The following is a 20,772-nucleotide window of genomic DNA, read 5'->3' on the forward strand; positions in this document are numbered from 1 at the left end:
CAGTCCCCTGACATGAAAACCATAGAAAAACTGTGGGGAGAACTGAAGAGGTGGATTTGAAGGATCTGGGGAGATTCTGTATGGAGGAATGGTCTCAGGTCCCTTGCCATGTATTTTACAACCTCGTCAGGCATTATAGGAGAAGACTCAGAGCTGTTATCTTGGTAAAGGGAGGTAGCGCAAAGTATTGACTAAAAGGGTGCCAATAATTGTTGCACACCTATATTTAACAAAGTTTTTTTTATATAAATCTGTGTTTTCTTTGCAATTGTTTGATATCCATGAAAGCAGAGTATTTTTGTGAATTATTTTTAACAAACAATCAAAAGATTAAACATTGAAGACAATTTTGCACAGCCTTCTTTGCTCATATTTACCAAGGGTGCCAATATTAGTGGAGGGCACTATAGATAATATAGCTTCTTTCTTGAAATAAACACTTGAAGTAAGCAAAATTTTGTAACAACAGAATAAGAACATTTCAAGTAACAGACTTCATGATCTTATATTTATTTAAAAACAATCTTATAAAAAGAAATGTTTGTTGAATTTACTTGATAAGATATGTTTCATTTTTAATTTTTTAACAGAACTCGTTTTTATGTCTCTGCCACTTGATGGTGGAGTGATTGTTTTCAGGTTGTCCGTTTTTTTCTGTCAATACATGTGTCCATCCACGATCCTGATTAGCATAATTTCACAAGATATTGTGGGTGAATGTTTGTAAGATTTATATGGAACTATCAATGTAACCAGCAGGTTAGATTTTGGAATCCATCAAAACATGGTCAAAGTGAAACGTCTGAAATAGTTTTTCTTCAATAACTTCCTTCCTGTTTGAATTATATTTTCAGGTTATTTCGGGCATACAAATTAATACCAAGAAGCACTACACTGCAAAAAAAAAGTCATCTTAGCAAGTTGATAGATCTTGAATATAGTAAAATGTATCTAGTATTTTTATATATATATATATATAAGATTAGCATTCTTGATAAATGCTTAAAATGAGCAAAATTATCTGCCAATAGAACAAGACCATTTCAAGGTGAAATTAGTACAAGTGGCTTGAAATAGGTTTAATAATCTTATATTTAGTTTATTGTGATCTCATAATAAAAAAGTACTAGATAAACATGCTAAGATGTAATTTTTTTGCAGTGTAGACTTGTTGGCAGTGGAGGAATCCGTTTTGATGCTGTTGACACCGAGTTCCACTTGTTTATTGCTAGTGTATTTCCCAGGAAAATTGTCTTTGTACTAGTCAAGAGTCAAAGATCAGGATGTCATCTTGAGCAAAGGGCTTAGGCTTACTTGATTGACAAGTTATCAAGGTGCATCATTGTGCTCATTTGTCTGAGAGATCAGTAAAACTCATGCATTGCCGCATCACATCTCTAGGGTTCCCTGTTTGATCCTGAGCTCATATAACTGTCTGTGTGGAATTTTGCATGTTCTCTCCATGTCCATGTGAGCTTCCTCTGGGTTCTTGGTTTCCTCCCACCTAACAAAACCTTACTAATAGGTGGATTGGCTAGGTGAAATTGCCTCTACAAGAATGTTGTGTGCATGCTAGACTGTGATTGTCTGGCATCCTATCCAGGGTGTATTCCATCCTTGCTCCTAGGGGTCCCAGAATAGGGTATCCCCCTGGCCCTGACCAGGATAACGCTGTTACTGATGATTCATTAGATTTTCCCAGTGAGAACTTTTCACAGAGTTTCAGCTACACACTGAAATATGTCTCACATGGTATTAAGTTTATGGGCCTAGGAGTACAAGAAGTGCTATAATATCCAATATTCACATCTCTCTCTTCTATCATTAAATAAGAAGTGTATTTGAGAATGTATTTTTGTGGTTTCATGCCAGTAAGTATGTCCAGTAGTCCAGTAGCTGGTGTGGCAAAAGATGTTGGAAGAAGAGGGTGCGAGAAAAAAGTATATAGTCTACTATAGTTGCTTTTATTGGTATTTGTATATCAGTATTACAAGTTCAGAAAAGTGCACATAATGTGCCGCGTATCAGCACTGTCACTACTGTAAACATTAAGTCCCCAAGCAATGTTATGGGTCAAATAAAACTGCTGAATCTCATAAAGAAAGGAAATGGGAAAATATGTGGCTCTCTTTCCAGCAGCACAAAATGGACCTACCTTTCATAAAGGATGTGCAAGGGAGGGAGCAGGGGACGTAGATCAGACAAATGACTTGGGGAAAGTCACTTTATTGCTGAAGTTTAAACTCTTATCAGTTTTTTTCTCCACTGAGCCATTCTGTTATCTTTGAAAGCTTTAGAGATTACGTTGAATGTTATTTAAGATTGTGTGTGGCCCATACCTTTCCTGCAGTGATATATACTACATTGTTTTTTATTCTGAGAGAAGGCGTGAACCATGGAGGAAAAAAACAAACAAAAAAACATGCCGTTACCTTTATACCTGCTCCATACAGAGCAAAGGATGACACCTCTAGCATGAACTCCTATATGCAGGACTTTAATTAGACACTGTTGATGAATTGTTTTAGCATCGTTTACTGGTAGCATGCACTACAGTCACCCTTTACTGTTCTCACAGAATCACCCAAACAGCTTTCATAACTTCTAACGCCTATAGGGTCAGGATATGATAACTCATTACTTTCTTCCAGGAGGGATATTGCAAATGGGAAAATGTTAATTTCATCACTGAGTGCTTCCGCTGATTTGCTCAGGCGCTCACTGAGTCTCATGACTGCGTATGTGCTCTGTATCCAAGTGTAAACACCTGGGCAGTGTGGAATACTGTGCAGACAGTGCTCAACAAAACAAATTAATCATGGTTATGCATCAAATAAAAATGGTGAAACTCATAAAGAAAAGAAATAGCCGGAGTCATTTCTCCAACTGGTCAATGCTGCTTCAGTTTTATTCCCTTCCAAAAAATTTATGGCATTTTTTAGGTGGATTTGTTGTGGGTTTGTTTTTTTACTTATTTATTTATTTATTTTCAACAGCGAATAACTGTGTCATCATAAACTAGTTGCTGAGCTGAAAAAAAAAAAAAAAAAAAAATCGATATTGCTGTGTTTTGAGGAGATTACTGTATAAATCCAGAGTACAGGGCAATATGTCTCAGCCAGCCATTAGATATAATACAGAGAGAGAGAGAGAGAGAGAGAGAGAGACAGACAGTGAGAGGGGGGGAGAGGTATGTCTTATAGAAATCTCTAAAACAACTAAAATGTGTGAAGGTCCAGTAAATTTCTTAATTACAAAGGTCTGAATAAGTGACTGAATGGGAAAGAAACACTTACCTTTTAATGCTTAACCATTAATGATGACTTCATGTCTATATATAAGACCTTTATAAGTAGTTATATTTTGTTTCTTGCTTCATGTCATGAAACATCCTGCCTGGTTCCTGTTCCAAAGAAGACAACTCCCTCCACCTTAAACGATTATAGACTATTAGCCCTCACATCACATGTAACGAAGGTCCTGGAGAGACTGGGGCTGTTCTATCCCCAGCTCTTTTCTGGACCCCCTGCAGTTTGTTTACTTGGCACAGGTAGGCGTGGATGATGTGGTCATATGTCTACTTCAAAGGCCCCACTCCCATCTGGACTACAACACCACCATAGTTAGAATCACCTTCTTTGATTTCTCAAGTGTATTTAACACCATCCAACCTCTTCTGCTGAGAGAGAAGATGAGAAGAATGCAGGTGGACACTCATCTCCTGGGACAGGTCAGGTCTGACCTATCGGACAGACCCCAGTTTGTGCGGTTGGGAACCTGCCTGTCTGAGCGCCTGCTGAAGGAGCACCACAGAGAACTTTGCTCTCCCTGTTCCTCTTCACCCTGTACACCACAGACTTTCAGTACAGGTCAGATATCTGCCATCTGCATGAATTTTCTGATGACTCGGTGGTGGTCGGGTGCATAAGGGGATGGACAGGAAGAGGAGTACAGGGACCTGGTCAACAACTTTGTTGAGTGGTGTGGGAAGAACCATCTGCCCCTCAATGTGTCCAGGGCCAAGGAAATGGTGGTGGACTACAGGAGGAAGAGGACCACAGCCAACCCCATTACTACCATGGGTCAGGACATTGACAACAGTCTATGGTAGCCAGTGCAGTCTTCTTTGCAGCAGTATGCTGGGGAGGCAGCTTTAGAGCTGGAGATGAAAAAAAACTCAACGAACTGTTCAAGAAGGCTGGCTCGGTCTTGGGCTGTTCTCTGGACACTTTTGAGGTTGCGGTGAAAAAGGGAACACTCAAAAAAATTCAGTCATTCTCGACAATGAACAGCATCCCGTCCATGACACACTAGTTAAACAGAGGAGCTTCTTTAGTGCGATAAGATTACATTTATTGGAATGAATTATAGTTATGAGAGAAAGAGGTTGAGATTGTACGTGTGTGAATTACCTGTGTCTGTGCGGCATCTCTACTAATACTGACTTACTCTGTATGCAACTCTGACTGCATGTTACCACTGTTACAGTTGTTTATAGGCAGCGCATTAATTTAGCACATCGATTAAACTGACTGGAACTACCTTCCAGCCAATCAGAATCGAGTATTCAGACAGACCATGGTATAAAACTAGTGATTTTTCAGCTTCACCTCATAATCACATTGTTTGTGTGTGGCTGTATTTGTGAACGCAGATTGACGGAGGTGCGAGCTACAACATCGGGTTGCGTTTTGCTCCCAGTCAGAGTGCCGGTACAGAAGAGATCCTCGTCTTCATCAATGACCTGGAGGATAAGAACGAGGAAACATACTGCATCAAAGTTGTCTACAGATAACCCGAACAAACTGGCACATGAAGCTGTATTGCATCAACATCTTCATCGACATAACCTTTTTGAACTGATAATCTATTTTGTAATGAAAGTTCCGTTTTGATAGAACTGTGATAGAGATCTCCTTAAAGTACGTCAGTTGCATCTGATCCTCAAGCCAGCTGTATGTATGAATCGACATCCAACACAGGAAAACAGATGAAAGTCAAGCAGAAGGGTGTTTTTTTTTTGCTTGTTTGTTTTTATACACAAATGCATATGGATGACACCTTTGAGATCTGTGCACGCATGAAGATCGTGTACTAAGGAAGAGATGGAATAGAAATCATCAGCATAGGTATATACCATAAATAAACATTGAAATCTGAAGCAGAAGGACTGTTCTTCACAAATTCTGTGCCTGTTGTAGCCTTGTTGTTGTTTTTTTTTGTTTGTTTTTTTTTCCCCAACAGCTTCCTGACATCCCATATTGAGACTCTATAGAGAGCAAGCGTTTTTATTTTCTTCTTTTTTCGATAAACCATTTCAAATGAATATTTATAACCTCAGGAAGTGACATCAGTGTTCCTAGAACATATCTGGTTGCAAAGAACCATACTCTGCACGCCTCTTTTTATGTGACTGGCAGCTTGATTTAATGACAGGATATCCAATTTAAAATAAGGACCATGTTGTTCAGTTGTCTGTAGCTAGCTAACTCATCCAGCTCTACATGAACAGCGCCCACTCGCAACATCTTCTTCCTTCTTAGCCACGAACCATGCTGAATACTATTTAGACACCATTTGACATACTCTAGCTTCACCATACACAACACAAATGCAAATATTTCCCACCTTTAAGGAAGTAATTGTGATGAACTTTAACCAACCAATAACAAGGTAAAGAATCACATCAGAACAGGTCACCTCAGGTAAAAGTTTTAAGTCTGATCCTTTAAAGGATGGGTAATGACAATTATTCATTTATTGTTAAGTTTTGTATGTATCTTGTTGTTTTTTCTTTTTGTTGTGACAGCGTTACATTTGGTACAATGGTGCCAACCAAAATACTTTGGGAAGGGACATGCGCAGTAATGTTGTTGTTTGTCAATGTTACTGTTTACCTCATTGAAATGATCTGTAGATTTCTGTTAGAGTTGTTATTGGTGTACACAAAATTCAAATTCGATACAACACAGTTATGATACATTTTTGGTACAGCATAAATAACCAAGTTTCCAATTTACAACAATTCACAAGTACAATAACTGAAAGTCTCTACTGATAAAGTGTTTGTGGGCTCCATTCAGACTCTTAGCAGCATATAACCAAAGAAAAGCTGTACATTAAACTGTAACTGATTTAGACATGGTTAATTAAATGTTATCGCTCTGGCTAAGAGAGCTCATGTGCGGCGGTGTCTCTACAAATGGTAGTCACATTTTTTCTTTATTTGGAAACAAGTTAACTGTGGTATGAACATATTTCTAATCTGTTGTTTCAAAACTAGTTCAAGTTGGTGTAAAATCCGCAACCCTGGTAACCCTACAGTACATGTCATTCTGAAGGGGGTGTGTCTGAAGAATGGGGCACTTTATTGCACATAATTGCACATATGGTGGCTTAGTGGTTAGCACATTTGCCTCGCACCTCCGGGGCTGGGGTCTCGAATCCTGCCATGGGGAGCTTTCATGCTCTCCCCATGCCTCTGTGGGTTCCTCCTGGTGCTCCGGTTTCCTCTCCCAGTCCAAAGACTGCATACAAATGCATTGTAGGCTGATGTATTGTACAGACTCTCTGTATTGTGTGAGTGGGTGTGTGAATGTGTGTCTGAGTGTGCCCTGTGACTCAAACTTTGGGGCGAGGGACACCCCCAAAGTCCAGGGTGTCCCTCGCCCCAAGTTCCCTGGGATAGGCTCCAGGCTCCCCCACGAACCTGTGTAGGTTAAGTGGTACAGAAAATGGATATTCACATTCAAAAGGGATGGCTGGATGGATAGTCGTATGGCTTGTAGGATAATAAATTTTGTTTATATAGACATCGATCATTTTAATTTCCCTTAAAATATCAATGTGTTGTGTTTCCCTATTAAATCAAAATCTCACAAACCTTCCCTATAGAGAGGAATCATTTTTGTTCTCAATAGAGAACACAGGCAGCACACATTGTGCCTTAGTGTTTAGCTCCAGCTCCAGCAGTGGGTTGCCTATTTCCCTATTGAGATTGAGGGTGTTACTTGCAGAGATTGAGCATGTTCTATACAGGGTTTGGGGAGTTTCTCTGTTTAACAGAGGTAGACGCAGTGGACTTTTATGCCTAATCACACTGAGCTGAACCTCCTACAGTGGGTCATTATCACCATAGCTCAGAAGAGACACTGTTCTCCCAAAGCTCCTGCTCCAGCTTTCTACTACACCCAGAGTCCTGCTACAGAAAAGCTCTCTGAGAACTGGGGACCTGATTCACTACAGCCATTAATATGCACAGATCTGACAGCAGTTGCTGAACTGGCAGCAATTCACAATTTTTTTTTTTTTGCTGGAATTTAAAATAGAATGGAACACAAGGTATATAAAATAGAACACGAGGTGGACCAAAGTTTTGTGTCTGTGTGGGATGTTGAGCATTACTTGATGCAATCTTCTACTTCTACTTCCACTGTGATTACTCATGATGGTAAATTATAAAATAATACAAAAGTGTAATGATGGCTGTAGACCACCACAAAAGTGTAATGGTGGATGCAGACCATCACAAAAGTGTAATGGTGGATGCAGACCATCACAAAAGTGTAATGGTGGATTCAGACCACCACAAAAGTGTAATGGTGGATGCAGACCACCACAAAAGTTTAATGGTGGATGTAGACCACCACAAAAGTGTACTGGTGGATGTAGACCACCACAAAAGTGTACTGGTGGATGTAGACCACCACAAAAGTGCACTGGTGGATATAGACTATCTGACCTGAGGGCTGTGCGCAGGTTAGAAGCAAAGGGCCTTTTTTTAAGTTATTGCACAACAGGCTAATTTGCAAGATAACATGTTCTGCTTAGTGTGAGAACAAATCTGCTACTGGATCAGTTAGCTAACTTACAGTGCTTTTCACACGTCGGGAAAAGTATTGGAGGCACCCATTTCAATTGTTTGGTATGTTGAAATGCTTTTGGCATCGAATACACACACCATTTAAGCACTTATGGTTGTGAGAACACTATTTGCTTGGTAACTGCGAAGTATGAATGCCAAGCATGAAAGCTACCTAATGACTGCAGCCAGGAATTTACCTAGGTGTTAATTCTTCCCCGCAAACACTGAAAAACATAGTGACTGTGGAAACACGTTGAGAATATAAACATTTTCCTCAGATGTGTTGGTAAGTTACTAAAAAAAGATTTAGTATTATGACCAATATTACACTTAGCACCTATACCACAAAACCGAACTTGTGAAACTTAACTTTGAATAAAGAGAGAATTTGCTGTGTGTAGACTTCCATATTATCACTAACCCCTAATACATATCACATTTTATGTTTTCTCATTTAATGATACCATTTAAATATTAAGAACACACAGCATAGAAGGTCTAAAAAACAGCAGAGAAAGTTTGTTTAAATCAATTTAAAAGGGTTGTTTTCTCAAAGAAAGAGGCAAGAACCCTGCCTTAAGGTTAGACACATAGACACATATTGGCAAATGGTTCAATGTTTTTTTTTTGTTTTTGTTTTTGTTTTTTTAAAAGTACAGACTGTAATAGCTTTTGGGTTTCTGTATCCTGCTTTGTTCTCTCTGACTTAAAAGTATTTGACTACACAAAGCATTGGATTGTTGTCTCTCATGAAAATGTGCAAATGTGAAATCTCATTAGACCCCCCAGAACCATCACTGGTTGTACTAACATAATTATAGACTTCACATAGAGCAATATTCAGTGGTCTGATAGTTCTTATTGGGTTAAAAAAAAAAAACACTCTAAAAAGATTTCCAAGCATTACTTTTCCAAACAAATGAAATGTTACAGAAAAATGTTTGTATGTCAGTAAAGAAAGTAGCATTTTCAGTAATAGACCATTTTTCAGACAAAATAAATAAATAAATAAATAAATGAGTGCTTGCTGTCAGGGATTAGTTTAAAAAAAAATAAAATAAAAAACAGATGCAAGTGTGGCATTCAAATGTCAAATCAGCCAAGCATGTCTGATTGAGCTGACAGGAAGGCCTACAGTAACTCAAATAATCGCTTTTTACAATTGTGGTCAGCAGAAAAGCATCTCAGAATGAACAACAGGTCAAACCTTGAGCTGGATTGACTACAACAGCAGAAAATTGCATCGGTTTCCAGTCCTTACAGGATTTCAAGTTTTTTTGTGATTGTTCCGGCCAAAAATGCTTGATTTTTCTGCGACTTTTTAAAAAGTTTGTAATTTGCTGAGTTTTTTGTGCTTTGTTGCTGAGAACTACTTGACGAAATTTCAATCGCACAAAATAGTTTTGCACAGTCATTCGTAGCGATATTTGTTGGTAAATGAGACCTTTTAGCTGTACTCATGTTCACCTCATTTGAATCGTAGAGGGCTTTGGCTGACGTGTCTTGACCCGAATGTGTGGAAAATCTGAAAAATTGTTTTGCGGTATATTGTGGAGTTTGCTTGATTTTGCCTTTATTTCTGCAATCGCAAAATTGTGAAATCCTGGAGGGACTGTCTTTTAGCCAAGAACAGGAATCGGAGGCTGTAGTGGGGACATGCTCACAGAAACAGGACAAGGTTGGAAAAGGACCAAGCGATGCTTTTTCAATCAACTATCCAGTTTAGATGAACTTGGACCCACTGTAGACTCCACTGTAGTTTCCTGTTCTTTGCTCAGTGAAGATCACGATTTGATGAAGTTAGGATAAGTTGGATGTTGTACATGTAGTAAAACAGATATAAGTCTAAGCCACTTTTTTCCCCCACTTTTAGGGATAACCAGAATTTAAAATACCTCAACTTTACGTCTGTCTAAGATACATGTAAAAGATAATATAATATCGTTCAGCTCAAAACTATACATAGCAAAAATGTCACAATGTGAAGGGTTTTTTTTAACAACAACAACAACAAAAAAACGAACATAATCAGCCTCTGAAAGCACACCGTTTTGAGCTGAAAGTGTGAGGTCAAGGCGAAGCAACTGAATTTGTGTTTAATTTGGACAAAGTGGTCTAAAGGAGGATCACTTTAAATGGAGAAACAGTGGCATGATTGCTATCATTAACATCAGGGGGGGCTTTAAAATGCCCCTGCTGGATATCAGGGTCACAGCTTCTTTTGTGACAACAAGTGTTTTATTTACTCAAAGCTATGTTACACAACAGATCTGTGTTTAAAGTGCACATGAGAGGAGCAGAGAGATACTCTGAGGGTTAGTGCAGTGCGTTAAGAATCACTGGCTCAGGACTCGGGTTATGTAGTGTTTAGGTAGATAACTAGGGGGAGCCCTTGAAGCATCTCTCTTATTGCTAATGAGTTCTGAAGAGCACAGTGACATCACTCAGCATTTCTTCCTCTTCTCTCTCTGCTCACCTCGGCACTCTGTTGTTCACCTACTCCTTATAGCGTTTACTTTCTCCTCTTTTCTTTTCTCTGTGTCCTCCCTTCATTATCATCTCATTTCTTCGCCCAGTTTTGTCGTTCACGTCTCAACATCCTCATTTCTCCATGGTTCTCCTGTCCTTTTCTTTTCTCTCGAGCCTCATCTCATCTTCTCTCATGCAGTTTCTCTTCTCTGTTGTTCGGATTTCTTGCATTTTCCTTTACAATTTCTCTCAATTCCTTTCTCCTTTCTCGCCTAACTTGCTCCTCTCCTGGTTTCCTCCTCTCCTTTCCTGATTCTCTCCTCTCCTCTCCTGGTTTCTTCCTCTCCTTTTCTCATTCTCTCCTCTCCTCTCCTGGTTTCCCCCTCTCCTATCCTCATTCTCTCCTCTCCTGGTTTCCTCCTTTCCTTTCCTCATTCTCTCCTCTCCTCTCCTGGTTTCCTCCTCTCCTTTCTTAATTTTCTCCTCTCCTCTCCTTATTTCTCCTTTTGTCTTTTCATTTTTCACCTCCCCTTTGCTCTCTTTATTTCTACTCCCCTCTCTTTTTTCCTCCCCTCTCCCCTCCTTATTTTCTCCTCTCCTCTCTTCATTTTCAGATCCTTTCTAGTCATTCTCTCCTTTTTCTCTGCTCACTGTCTTCTCTTATCATCTCATTTTCTCCTCTCTGTTGCTCCTCTCTTTTCTCCTTTCCCCTGCCCTCCTCATTTTCATCTATTACTTTCCCCCTTCTCATTTTTTCATATCCTTTCATTGTTTCTTCCATCTCCTTCCCCTCTTCATTTCCTCCTCTCCTCATTTCTGTCCTGTCCCCTTTCCACTCCTCATATTCTCCTCTCCTTGTTTCCTCTCCACATTTCTGTCCTTTCTCCTTTCCTCTCCTCAGTATCTTCTCTCCTCTACTCTCCAGCCTTTATGCTCTCTCCTTTCTGACAAAAAAAAATATAGTAAAAGTTTCATAATTTCATTCTTTGTGCATTTCATTGTTTCCCAGTGCCACATGTGAGTATATTGCAGCCCATGTAGTTATATTCTACGGCGAATTTCTAACTTTTGAGGCTGAGGAATCATTGTTTCAGTGACAGTAGCAGTAGATAATGAGCTTCCAAACCAGCTTTAACAAAAACATCTTCTGTGTGTGATGTGTCATAGCTCTTTAACCTACTCAGTAGAACAGGAAGCATGTATGTGTGTGGGTGTGTTACTGAGACTGTGTCTGGATGAAAGTAAAGGGAACTGGGTTAGACTCATTGCTCAAAAAGATGAGGCAAGTATGAGGTTAAAAAGAGCTCTCTCTCTCTCTCTCTCTCTCTCTCTCCCTCTCCTTTACACACATATAGTGTGAGCAGTAGAACAGCAGAAGCGCAGTGGTGGTTTAACGAGCAGAACAGGGGAACATATGGAGCATGAATGCAGCCAGCTTTATTCCCAGCTTCATCATCAGCTTCACTGCTGTAGGCCTTAAGTTCTCTCTCTCTCTCTCTCTCTCTCTCCCTCTCTCTCTCTCTCTCTCTCTCTCTCTCTCTCTCTCCCTTTATCTTGCTTTCATTATTTTTGCACCCACACTCAATCACTCAGTGTCTCAACCTCTTTGTCCATTTTTTTTTTGTTTTTTATAATCCAAAAATGAGGAGTGCATTGATTGCCACTTCATATTTCATCAAACACGTTTTTTTTTTGTTTTGTTTTTTTTTCCTTTACAACGACTGTGTTTTGTAAGACCTTTTTCTATTATACTTTTAATCCAGGAGCAATAAAATAATTTATACTAAATGTGCATCTTTTGATATATGTGTGGATAAAGAAAAATAACAAATGCATCTTAAAATAGTCATTCCTGTTCAGAATCCAGCGTAGTATGATTTGAAGCAAAACTAAGTTATGAAAGCAAAACTAAGTTAGAGCTTCCGGCCCTGCTTCATGTTTTTACCTTTTAAACATTGAAAAATTTTCAATTAAAATCAATATTAACTGTTTAGATTTTGAAGTGAACTTTCTGAGACTTTATAATTGAAGTGCCATATTTCTTTCCTCCTTTCCCCCTGACAGTGTGGCATAATGAAGCTAACCCTTGAAAATTACACCCAAATGTCCATTACACTCATCAACTCAAACATAATTCAATTAAATGTTTTATTAAGTTGTGATGAACAGAGTGAAATGGTTTTCTCTTCACCAAACCAATTTTATAGCCAGTTTTGAAAAACAAGGTTATTACATTTTCATGAAGCAGCGAAATTGGATTTAATGAAGGGAGCTTTCCCATGCAGATGAGCACAGCTCAGGCAGAGAGATAAGAAGATGAGAGAAAAAGGATTTTAAAAAATAAATGGCATAAAAAGGAAATTAGTTTCATTTCAACGTGCTGTCATTTCTAGCAGTAATTATGCATGATGTCAAGTTTACAGTTCTCAAAACAAGGTCTGGAGAACTGTTATGTGATCGTGTAACTGAACAAGACTAGACTTTCCTTTTTGGAAAGAAAATAAAAACAAAAAAGCAAAATGATCCTCTAAATCTTTCAACAGCTACCAAAAGCAAAGCAATTCACCAAAACTCTGAAAATATTATAATAAACTGCAACATGAAGTTTATCTTGAACGTTTTACACAAATCCAGATCTCGGTTCAAAATAAATCTTAGAGCTTCTCGAATCTTAGAGGAAGCACATGGAACCCATCACCAACATGAATTATATGATGATCATCTATGATAGTGGAGCCAAAATAATTGGGTAAAAAATAATCCAGTGTCACCTTCTAAAAACATATTACATACACCAGTCTGAATTTCTTCATACACACTGCTTCTTGTTCATTGCCTTCAACACACACAATAAATACAGTGAGAGGAAATAAGTATTTGGACACTTTTGTTTTTGTTATTTAACCTCTTAAAGTTTCTGTAAAATTAGTCTAAAAAACTATCTAAGGCATAACCTAAATAAAATAGTTTCCAGTATATAAATCCACTTGTATGAATAAATATAAACAGAAAAACAATAGATTACTAAGCATAGACAAAGGTATATATATATATATATATATTTTTTTTTTTTTAAAAAAAGGAAATTGATATGGAAAAATTATTCAGACACCAAATTACCAACTTTGAGACATCTATGGTAAGAGGTAATTAACTGTTTGCAGTATTGTAGTTAAATTTTGGCCCAATACTCTCAGCAAATCATCTTCAACTCCCCAAGATAATTAGGGTCCCTTTGATGGACTCAGAATTCCAAAATCCTCCTTAAATTTCAGTTAGATTAAAGTTTATATTGTGTGTGTACACACACACACACACAAAAAAAATAATTTTTTACTGTAATTTAATTCAAAAAGTGGAACTTTCATATATTCTAGATTCATTATATATAAAGTGAAACATTACAAGCTTTTACTGTTTTAACATTGATGATTACGGCTTACAGCTCAGAGAAATCAAAAATCCAGTATCTCAAAATATTAGAGTAAAGAATTTATAATACTGGAAGTTCAACCTTCTGAAAAGTATGTTGATTTATGCACTCCATACTCGGTCAGGGTTTTAATCCTTTTGCACGAATTACTGCATCAGTGTGACGTGGCATGGAGGCAATCAGGCTGTGGCACTGCTGAGGTGTTCTGGAAGCCCAGGTTGCTTTGATAGCGGCCTTCAGCTCGTCTGTATTGTTGGGTCTGTTGTCTCTCGTAGACTCTCTATGGGTTTCAGGTCAGGCGAGTTGGCTGGCCAATCAAACACAGTAATACCATGGTCAGCAAACCAGTTACTAGTAGTTTTGGGACTGTGGGCAGGTGACAAGTCCTGCTGGAAAAGGAAATCAGTATCTCCATAAAGCTCATCAGCAGATGGAAGCATGAAGTGCTCTAAAATCTCCTGGTAGATGCTGCATTGACTCTCGACTTGAGAAAACACAGTGGACCAACACCAGCAGATGACATGGCACCACAAACCATCACTGACTGTGGAAACTTCACACTGGACTTCAAGCAACTTGGATTCTGTGCCTCTCCACTCTTCCTCCAGACTCTGGGACCTTGATTTCCAAATGAAATCCAAAATTTACTTTCATCTGAAAAGAGGACTTTGGACCACTGTGTACCAGTCCAGTTATTGTTCTCTTTAGCCCAGGCAAGACGCTTCTGACATTGTCTCTGGTTCAGGAGTGGCTTGACACTAAGAATGCGGCACTGTGACATTTCTGTATTATGAATTCTTTATTCTAATATTTTGAGATACTGGATTTTTGATTTATATGAGGTGTAAGCCGGAATCACGAAGATGTACTTTGGACACAAAACTGTATGGTACATTCACTTAAAAAAAGAATTACACAATGTAAAACTTCTGCATTTTACTCAATAAATGTGAAAATCTATTCACTCACATCAGTATTGTATTACAGGCTTGTGAGTGGGTGGGGTCCTGACCAATGACGGCACTTGCCTGGGACATAGTTTTAGTACATTTGGTCTTTTAAGCTCAAGTGCTGCTGCAGGTAATTGTCTAGTATTTTCCCCTCCTTTGAAGCATTTCTTGTAATGTGAAAAAAAAAAAACTTCTGAAACAGTATTTTCTGCATTTTTCTAACAGCAAAAAAATAAAATAAAATAAAATAATAATAATAATCACACAGCATGTTTTAGGTATTCAGTGATGGTTTCTATAAGCTGTTCAGATACCGAGACAGTGAAGGGGCCTCGTATTAGCAGACATGATAATACAAAAACTTATAATTAGCTCATAGAAGTGCAATGCAGAATACAATAGAGCCAAATCAGTATATATTCACAGACTCATCTATATTGTTATGCTTTGTTTTTATTATATAAATAAATCAATTGCAAAGTGGTTAATGGGTGTTTAGAAGCCAAGAAAAAAAGAATAAGTAAATAATATATTGAATTAACTAAAGAAAAATGCATATAGCTTACAAAGAAATAGAGACAGATAGATTAAAGAAAGAGAAATCAAGAGTCTAAAATACTCAAAAATCCACACAACCACATAAGAACTTCATGATTTCATTTGTATGAAATCAAACCAAACTCGATCCTTGCTTGTTCATATTTGTACCAGTTTTTCATGAGATCAGGCTTAGATTACATTTAATGTCTTTAGAGTGTGAACTCTCAAGCATACATGATTAAACAACAGAGTCAGTCAGTAGTATGAACAAGCTTCTTGTCTAGCCTGCTCTGGTGACCTCTGACCTGTTCTGCCTTATCCTACAGCTTGATGTGTCCCAGCTGTCACAAGGAGAACCAACTACAGAAACATTTTGTTTCTCATTTGTCATGTATCTCTTCAGGAAAGGAGTAGTGCTGACGTCTTTCGAGCAGAGAAATCGATATTGCATGGATCTCCTGTTTACATGATTCATAAATAAAACCACAAGTAGATTGGAAGATATGCCTCCTGGAGCACATTTGTACAATATGTAGTTTTTCACTGCACATTTCTCTATAACAGTCAGTTTCAACACTGTTGCCACATCCTTGCGTGTTGCTGATTCAAATCGTTAAAAGAGAATCTCTTAAACTAGTAAAAAAAAAAAAAACAAGTTAGACCTTGTCCTTGCTTGTTGAGTGTAGTTTAGCAGACAGTGGAGTTCAGGAATTCGCGGTATCCACTTGCAGAATGTGTGTGTGTGTGTATGTATATATATATATATATATATATATATATATATAATTTATACCAACTATATATAAACCAACTAAAATGTTACATTAGAAGATATTAAGTAACATATTAAGTATACATTGCTTAAAATAAGGTAACTTCCAGATGGATGGATGGATGGGGGGACATCGTTTAAATATCAGTTGCTTACTTGCCCAAAATATAACAAAATAAAATCTTGTAGCCACAGAACTGGAAAAATCAGGAATCCACACTAGTGATTTGGCATACAGATGGGTTACAAATTAACAAAAAAATCAGAAAAGGCCACCATGAGCCACTAGAACAACTTCAATGTATTTTGGCATTGATTGTACAAGGGATGGCGCACTAATTTTTAAAAAGACAATCCCTCACTTCTTGTTTTCATTATGATGATGAAGAGTGGTTTCTAACACGTCACCCCAAACTTTTTCTTGAAGGTATTCAGTTGGGTTGAGATCCGGTGACTGTGAAGGCCATAAGATAGGACTTATATCATTTTCATCTTCATCAAACCAATCAGTGAGCCCTTGTACACTGTGGGTGGGGGCGGAGTCATCCTGGAAGAGACTATTTAAGACCATAGATAATGGATAGGTGAGTCTGTTGTTGAGTCCATATATGGAAGTCTTCAAGTAGGAAAAAAAAAAAGTCACTGGCATGTACAGTTGCAATCAAAATTTTTCAACCCCCATTGCAAATCAGGTTTATAGTCAAAATGTACAGACTTTGAGCTGTTGCAAATGAACAAATCAAACAAAGACAATTGAAATAGTTCAACACAACGAATGCTTCAAGTGCTTTCCCCAAATTCAACGAAAATGCAACTTATAATGATTTCTCCAGTTTGAATATTATTCAAGCCCCTGAATAGAATCCCTCAAACAGCACAAATATGCAACACAGGTAGATAAGAAGTTCGGAAAAGTGCTTCTGTAGAGCTGTAAGTAAAGTACGTTTTATTGTCTGTATTACATTGGAATCCCTCTGGGTCAAGGAGTGATAGTGGCTAATCATCAAGAACATGGTACTGGGTAAGAGTTATTTTACTCAACTAAGCATGTCAGTAGACATTTTTTTATACCTAGCCAATGTTTATTGTAGTGTGCTGATAATAATAAACTTTATGCTGAGTTGTATCAGGTTACTTGTATTGTTGTATGATTAAATTTTTACATTTATGGAATTTGGCAGGTGCCCTTATCCAGAGCAACTTATATTTATCTCATTTATACAACTGAACAGCTGAGGTTTAAAGGGCCTTGATCACAGGCCCAGCAGTAACAGCACTGAGATTTGAACTGATGACATTTCATTCAGAAATCCAGCATTTTAACCACTGAGCTACCACTGACCTACTAGGTGGTTTTATTTCTTGTCGTCTGTTATGGCTTATGCCACATGGCATCAGCTGTTGGTATCAGAGCATTTTGTATAAGTACACAATACTGTTAACCCATTTAAAACCATTTAAGTCAATTTCTCAGTGAATTCTGAATGGGCAATGTTTTAAAGCCCTGACCCCCAAAATGTAATTGCTACTGTTTAATATTTTCTTACTAAAGTGGGAAAAAATGATAACAAAAACAACAGTAAAACTTGGTAATCAAATATTGTACAATATAATTTTTAAAGTGCTTTTATTTATTTATTTTTAGTTTCATTTGTAGTTTTCTTGTATCCGTTGAATCTGATTCTGGATTGTTAAAGGGAAATAAACAGTATCATACTTGATAACAAATGTGAATTAATCAGTACTTAGCATGATGTCATTTACACAGTGCTAATTGTGACTGTTTGATTTAATTTCTTACTAACAAATTAAATTAAAGCAAAGCTTTTTTGAATGAGCAATTTTTTAAGTACCTTAAAAAGACCAAAGGTTGTGCAGTAATAATTAATAATTCACTTAATGATGATCAAGTAAAGCGTGTGAGTGCTTTCAAGACGGAAAAGTCTTTCTATCCTTCCTAGTTCACCCGTTTGAGCTAAATGTTCAGGAAACATGGGCTAACGGCGCTAATGTTAGACTCTCTAATGAGCCTCAGAAAGCTGTGTTCACACTTGCAACACCTTGAACATTTACTAATTTACCTCATGCTTTGTTCTTTTCAGTCCATATCAGAGGTGCTGTTATTAATAATGTGAAGGCAAGTGTGTTTGATCTTTAGTTGATCATTAAATAGTATCATTAGGAGACATTTTCTTCTGTGTTCACATTTTATGTAATGACCATGTGTGTTCTTGGCTGAACTGCATTGAAACACAATTACGTGACTTCAGCAAGTAAACAGAAATAATAATAAAACAAAGCACCAATTAACCTTTTATGCTAAGAATATCTAATTACATGTTGAGTGCATTAGTGTGGTGTTGAATGTAACAAGGAACATGGTTTTGCTCACAGCCTTGAGATCATGGACAGATGGATTGTTATTAGCAGATTTAGCTCAAGATAACTGATGTTTTACATAAAGGAATATAGTAAATACAGTAAATACAGTACTAAATCCACAGAAGTAACTAAAAGATGTCTAAAATAACATTAAAAATTTTGCGCAGAACGTATTTAGTTTCCTTTTTTTAATCAGTCTGCAATCATATACCATAAGGAAATAAAAAGCATAGTGGCTTAGTGGTTAGCACGTTTGCCTCACATCTCTGGCTTTGGGGGTTCAAATCCTGCCTCCCCCTGTGTGCGTGGAGTTTGTGTGTTTTGCCTGTGCTTCTGGGGTTTCTTTGAGGTACTCTGGTTTCATGAGACATGAGTTGTAGGTTGATTGGCATTTCCAAATTGTCTGTAATATGTGCGCGATTGTGCCCTGTGATTGGCTGGCACCCTGTCCAGGGTGTTCCCCACCTTGTGCCCCGAGTTCCCTGGGATAGGCTCCAGGCTCCTGTGATCCTGTGCAGGATAAGTGATACAGAAGATGGATGGATGTACATTTATTACAAATAAAGAACTAAAATATCAAATTTAAACAGATTTTTTTTAAAGTAATGTGAAGACGTGATATGCAACGGACAGCCAAATAAACAACAGAATTTTTAGCAAACAAATGCGATATTAATGTGCTCATTCCAATACATTATCATTTTTAACATCTTACACAGGAACCTGTATGATGGATGCTCTACATGAATGGATTAAAAACATGTGTAATTCTTTATATGTTGAAGTTTTCTATGAGGAGACTTTTTTTTTGGAAGGAGTCTCCAGAGTCAGTTCTTTATAACAGTCAGAGGTATAGGTTCTATACCTTTAAGTTTTCCAACACAGGAAAATCTGCAGGTCAGGTGTGGACTGGCCTCTGGGAAGTTCGGGAATTTTCCCGGTGGGCCGGTCTTATGAGGTGTTTTTTTTCCCCAACCCTGGCATTATACAGCCTATATACAGATATTCAATAGATCATTTTAGGTCTCAGGTAATCATTACATTAAATCAACTTTGAATTTTTGCTTTCTGTACACACAAACATGAGCAGGAAATCCTTTAGAAAAAAATTGCTTCATCGTTTTACATATTAGCTTAACACAAACAATACAAAGGAACAGATTGTGTTTTTTTTTTTTTTTAAATTAATGATTCATTGATCGAGAAACATGCCGTGCCAATTCAAATTTGATGTATCAAATTGGGGCTGCTTCACAGCAAATTCCTGGGCTGCTTTTTGTTGCCAGTCTGCCCCTGCTTCAGGCCTGACAGCTTTGCAGTTTCTCTGTAAGATGACACTACATTTACAAGAGTGAGATAAAAGAGAGGCTGTTGAGAGAATAACTGTTTATGGCTGCTATAATGAAAGCGATAACAGGGACTTACTTGTTTTACGGATGTTCTACAAGATTGTAACTATAAACGTAACTATAAATGGACGAAAAGTATAACGGGTCATTCTTTAATAAATAAAAAAAATAACTGTTAGTGGTGGCAAAATATTGTGGTATAAGAGGAATAAAACATGTGCTGTTATTCAAAAACAGTCGCTTCACGTAGAGCTGCATCACACCATCCAGTCACTGATTTTTATTTTCCTGTAACAGTATGTCCCATTGTGTTTTATTCATTGCATTGAGCAAAGCAGACTATTTCCTGTCATTTATGCTATCCCAAATCAGTGAATACAGGTAATAAAACCAACACTGCTATAAACACAGCCTTTACTTATACACAGTACAATGGAATAATTTTTCTTCACATATCCTAGTTTAAATGGAAGTTTAAGTTTAATGTAATTATTGCACGAGCCTTTCTTTTACTCATATTTCTGCATTAGCAGATTTAACTTTTTATTTTTGCAAATCTCTGTAAGCAGAAAGATCCAGAGTTTGCCCGTGTTTGCTCTGATGTTGAAGGCAAGAGGAACAAAGAGTAGCTCATCCATTTAAGCTTTACTTCAATCCTCTAAATCAACGCAGTCACTCCTCAAATATGTCCTACAATATGTACAGACAAAGTCTGTTGGCATCCTTTATGAAAATTAGCACAAATTTAGTACATTAGATAATGAATAACACATGCCATGAGTTATACTGTTAAATACATCTTTTTCTTCTGTAAAACAGAAAAAGCTTCTGTAAAGAATAACAGCCTCTTACCGTAAAGTCTCAACGTTCTCGGATTGGTGTCTTATGGTTGATTTTGAAACTCAACAACCCTGAGAATCAATTCAACACTGCAATTATGAAACTGTAATCTTTTGTTTCTTCTTTACCTTTATCTTTGTGAGGCGAGACATTATATTTATGGATCTAATTCT

General features: G+C 37.5%; 1 protein-coding gene across 2 annotated transcripts in view; it reads left to right on the forward strand.

Moving 5' to 3' along the window:
* Positions 1 to 6,174, forward strand: part of nphp4 (nephronophthisis 4) — a 208,992-nt gene extending 202,818 nt beyond the window's left edge. For both annotated transcript variants that reach the window (XM_053625420.1, XM_053625421.1), the window contains exon 29: positions 4,655 to 6,174. In XM_053625420.1, the coding sequence (XP_053481395.1) occupies positions 4,655 to 4,795 (141 nt within the window). In that variant the 3' untranslated portion in view covers positions 4,796 to 6,174. The remainder of the gene's footprint in view (positions 1 to 4,654) is intronic.
* The last annotated feature ends 14,598 nt before the right edge of the window (positions 6,175 to 20,772 follow it).

The sequence above is a fragment of the Ictalurus furcatus genome, chromosome 5 (assembly GCF_023375685.1).
Source record: "Ictalurus furcatus strain D&B chromosome 5, Billie_1.0, whole genome shotgun sequence".
NCBI lineage: Eukaryota > Metazoa > Chordata > Actinopteri > Siluriformes > Ictaluridae > Ictalurus > Ictalurus furcatus.